Source organism: Lycium ferocissimum, chromosome 4 (assembly GCF_029784015.1).
Source record: "Lycium ferocissimum isolate CSIRO_LF1 chromosome 4, AGI_CSIRO_Lferr_CH_V1, whole genome shotgun sequence".
In the NCBI taxonomy this organism is placed as follows: domain Eukaryota; kingdom Viridiplantae; phylum Streptophyta; class Magnoliopsida; order Solanales; family Solanaceae; genus Lycium; species Lycium ferocissimum.
The window spans coordinates 58,634,117-58,638,456 of NC_081345.1; the positions used below are offsets into that span (position 1 = coordinate 58,634,117).

The 4,340-nt window shown below is 43.1% G+C and overlaps 1 protein-coding gene across 1 annotated transcript; it reads right to left on the minus strand.

Annotated features, from left to right (window-relative positions):
- Positions 1-1,320: 1,320 nt before the first annotated feature.
- On the minus strand, positions 1,321-3,966 carry LOC132054240 (uncharacterized). Its single transcript, XM_059446284.1, has 2 exons — positions 3,645-3,966; positions 1,321-1,538 (listed from the first exon to the last, which is right to left on the minus strand). Exons 1-2 carry the CDS (start codon positions 3,964-3,966, stop codon positions 1,321-1,323), a joined length of 540 nt encoding a protein of 179 aa, XP_059302267.1.
- Between the last annotated feature and the right edge of the window lie 374 nt (positions 3,967-4,340).

Genomic DNA, 4,340 nt, shown 5'->3' on the forward strand with positions numbered 1-4,340 from the left:
ATAAATGTCATAAAAATGCCAATTAATTTCTAAACAACTTTGTGATGTCATGAAAAATCTTCCACCAATTTAAAGGAGCAAAATATTGGTCTGAGCAATTTTATAAAATTATTTAAACCTTTTAAGGTGCATAGCTTATTTTATTTATTTTTCAAGGACTCTGATTAATTAAAGTAAATTATGGGAGGTCAAAAATTAGGTGTCAACAGCTGCCCCTTCGGTGTTCGGGGATGGCGGGACTATCCTTGAGCAACGAAATTTGACTAACCTGAATTTTTTACTGACTCGACCCATTTCACCCTGTATGCTTCATGCAATTTTCACATACATGGCCGGACCCTGGTCTCTGGGTTTCCTACATACCTCAGGTTATATGAGAATTTAGGCCACTTGTAGTTAGACTCAACCAAAGTCTTTTAAGCGATTTAGAAGGAAAATCCTGAAACCCTCAGTGTTGTGACTGGGGTTTTTTTTTTTCGGACGACTGTTAGAATGTGACCGACCCTTTGGTCTTTAGTTCACCTACATATCCCTGGTCTCTGAAAATGAAGTCACATGTAGTTCGACTCGCTGGAGAAGTATATTTCCCTTATGCAGGAATACTTTTAGATTTCTGGGTGTGTGTTTGAACAGTCGCGGTTTTTCTGAAATGAAAATAAAACAAGACAAATTATGGTTGAGTCTGAGTCTGGATGGCTTCCAAATCCTGGCCGGAGAGCTTGACTCTCATGGGCACCCTATTTTGAGTGGCTGCGTAAGAAAAAATTCAACGTTTGATCCGCAATTTGTCTGGATCTAGTTCAGCAAGCCGACTTCTTTCTGGCGGCTATGTGCCTTTTTCCTGGATTTGACAATATGCATATATCTTTTGTGGAATTTAGATGAATGGCCCTCTTGGCTTTTTGTATGAATGGCCCTCTTGGCTTTTTCTATGAATGGCCTTCTTGGCAGTTTGTATGAATGACCCTCTCGGCTTGTTTGTATGAATGACCCTCTTGGCTTGTTTGTATGAACGGCCCTCTTGGCTGTTTTTACGAATGGCTCTCTTGACTGTTTGTATGAATGACCCTCTTGGCTTGTTTGCATGAATGGCCCTCTTGGCTGTTTGTATGACTGGCCCTCTTGGTTGTTTATATGAATGAATGACCCACTTGAAAATTTAACTAAGTGAATGGCCCTCTTGGTATGCAGATGACACTTTTGGCCCTTGTGGCTGGATGATCTTTCTTTCATCCATTGTATTGGTTGTTGATCCTTGTGGCTAGATATGCCTTTTCATCCTTGTCATGACCCTTTCGGTCGTATATATCTTTATGCTCATCAATTGTGACCCTCTCGGTCTGATATTTTTTGTTGTTCACCCTTTGTGTGACCCTTTTGGTCGGATTCATCTTTACGCTCATTTGCTCTATGACCCTTGCGGCCAGATGTGTCTTTATTACCCGTCCTGTTGTGACCCTTTTGGTCTCTCTCCACTGGGTTGAGCTTTGCCTTCCGCCTTTGCTGTGAGTAAACCAGTTGGTGGTGTATCTGCTGTCCTGTAAAGAAAAAGCTTCATCCACAGAAAATTGTGAGTTTCCTAAGAAACTGATTAGCGTTGTTGTCTTCCCGTCTGGTGTCTCCTCTCGACGCTCCTTCGAACCCTCTTGGGCTTGGTATTTGAAGAGATGTTTTACGGGATATAATTATGCTATGTTTTTTGAAAATTCAGAGTAAAAATTTATAAAACGCATGTTAGTTTTTCCTTAAAGTAAATGTTTGATTCATTTTTTGTGTCATTATGTTCTCTGGTTCTTCCAGGAGGTGTGATTGCTGACTTTCGTACTGGTAGAATTTTTTAGTTCTTTCCCAAAAATTCTGCCCCGGTTTCAGAACTTGCTCTGAGTGACCCTTGTCTTGTCTTGCTATCCCAGAAATTTTGAAATCTCAAAAATTCTTCCCCAGTGTTGCTTTACTCTGTCTCTTTCCTTGTTGACTGTTTTTTATAGGAATTTTTGTGGTTCCCTAAAAAATTATGCCCCAAAGGTAGGGTTGATGCTGTCTGATTCTTGTGCTGACCTTTAAAAGCTTGATCTTGTTGACTTTTCCCACCTTATCGTCTCTGTGATTTCCTAGGGGTTTCTTGATTTTTCTTTTATGACGACCGAGCTCGAGGGCGCCTATATATCCTGTCGTAACAGGAATTCAGGTCGAACGTAGTTCGGAACAAAGCAATTGAGTTTTGGTTTTACTAATAAAGCGACCGGGTCCAATATGGACTACCTACGTATCCCACTGTGGGCAATTCAGGTCATTGCATAGTTCATTACATAGATGATTTGCTTTCTCCTATTATATCACAGAGCACGATTATATGAAAAGGGTGCGATTACAAGGAAACAATAATGCGATTACAAGCAAATGGGATCCTAAACGTAGTATCTCTTAAGCGCGTCTGCATTGATAGCTTTGGGCCACTCTTGTCCGTCCATCGCGGCTTGGACTACGGCTCCTCCGGAGAGTACTTTCCTGACCATGTATGGTCCTTGCCAGTTCGGCACAAATTTCCCTTTGTGTTCCTCTTGGTGAGGGAAGACTCGCTTGAGTACGAGTTGTCTAATCTGAAAAAGTCGGGTTCAGACCCGCTTGTTGAAGACTCGAGACATCCTTTGTCTATACTGCTGTAAGTGGCATACTGCCATCATTCTCTTTTCCTCTATCATAGCCGGTTGTTCATAACGATTTTTGTCCCATTCTGCATCTTTCAGCTCCACCTCTTGGATGATTCTGAGTTCCACTTCTGCGGGTATGACCGCCTGAGTACCATAGACAAGGAGGTACAGGGTGGCTCCAGTGGAAGTTTGGGTCATCGTTCTATATCCCAACAGAGCGTAAGGCAACTGCTCATGCCAATTCTTGTAGTTGTTGCCCATTGTTCTTAGGATTCTTTTAATGTTCTTATTGGCAGCCTATACGGCTCCATTCATCTGTGGCCGATAGGCGATAGAGTTTCTGTGGGTGATTTTGAATTACTCGCAGATATTTTTCATCAAAAGGTTATTCAGATTGGCACCATTGTCTGTGATGATGGATTCCGGCACACCGAAGCGACATATTAGATTGTTTTTTATGAAGTCGACCATGACTTTCTTGGTCACCGATTTGTGGGAAGTTGCTTCCACCCATTTAGTGAAGTAATCTATGGCGACTAAGAGGAAACGATGTCCGTTGGAGGCCGGAGCCTTGATGGGTCCAATGACGTCCACTCCCCATCCCACGAAGGGCTAGGGCGAGCTCACTGCGTGTAATTCTGCGGGGGGAACCTTGATCAAATCCCCGTGTCTCTGACACTGATGGAACTTTTGCACGAATTTACAGGAGTCGTACTCCATGGTCTTCCAATGATATCCCGTCCTCAGTATTTTCATAGGTAGGGTGAATCCATTCATGTGGGTCCACATGCCTCTGCGCGCACCTCTTTTAGCAATTTTGTGGCCTCTTCGGTGTTCGCATACCCAAGCAACCCAAGGTCAGGGGTCCTTTTGTACAGTACCTCCTTGTTCAAGAAGAAACCATTGGCCAATCTCTTGTTGGTCTTCTTTTGATTCGCTAAACTCTCTGGGGGATACTTTTTTTTTTCCAGGTAGGCTTTAATCTTGGCATACCATGGTTGGCCATACGCTCGGCCTCGACATGAGCGCAGTGAGCCTGTTCTTCTCTCAGTGTGATCTCTAATGGATCAATATGGGTACTCTCAGGGTGCTGGATCATAGACGATATTATAGCCAATGAGTCTGCGAACTCATTCTGAGCCCTCGGAGTATGCCTAAAGTCAATACTCTTGAATCTCTCACACAATCTTTGTACCAGATTCACATATAGGAGTATCTTAACATTTTTGGTCGCCCAATTTCCTTTAACTTGATTTATGAGCAAATCGGAGTCCCCGATTACCAACAACTCCTGTATGTTCATGTCTAGCGCCATCCTGATGCCGAGGATACATGCTTCATATTCTGCCATATTATTGGTACATCTGAAGTTGAGTTTTGCGGCCATTAGATAGTGTTGCCCTATTTCTGATATCAACACCGCCCAATGCTCGATCCTTTGTAGTTGATCGGTCCGTCAAGAACAACGATCTCCGAGTATGGTTCTACCACCTCTTCTTCCATGGCCATTACTTCCTCGTCTGGGAAGAAAGTCCGTAATGGTTTCAGTTCATCATCTACGGGACTTTCTGCCAGCAGATCCGCCAAGGCCTGTCCTTTGATTGCCTTTTGTGCTACATCCACTATGTCAAATTAGCTTAGTAGCATTTTCCATTTAGCCAACTTTCCCACGAGCATTGGTTGCCGGAA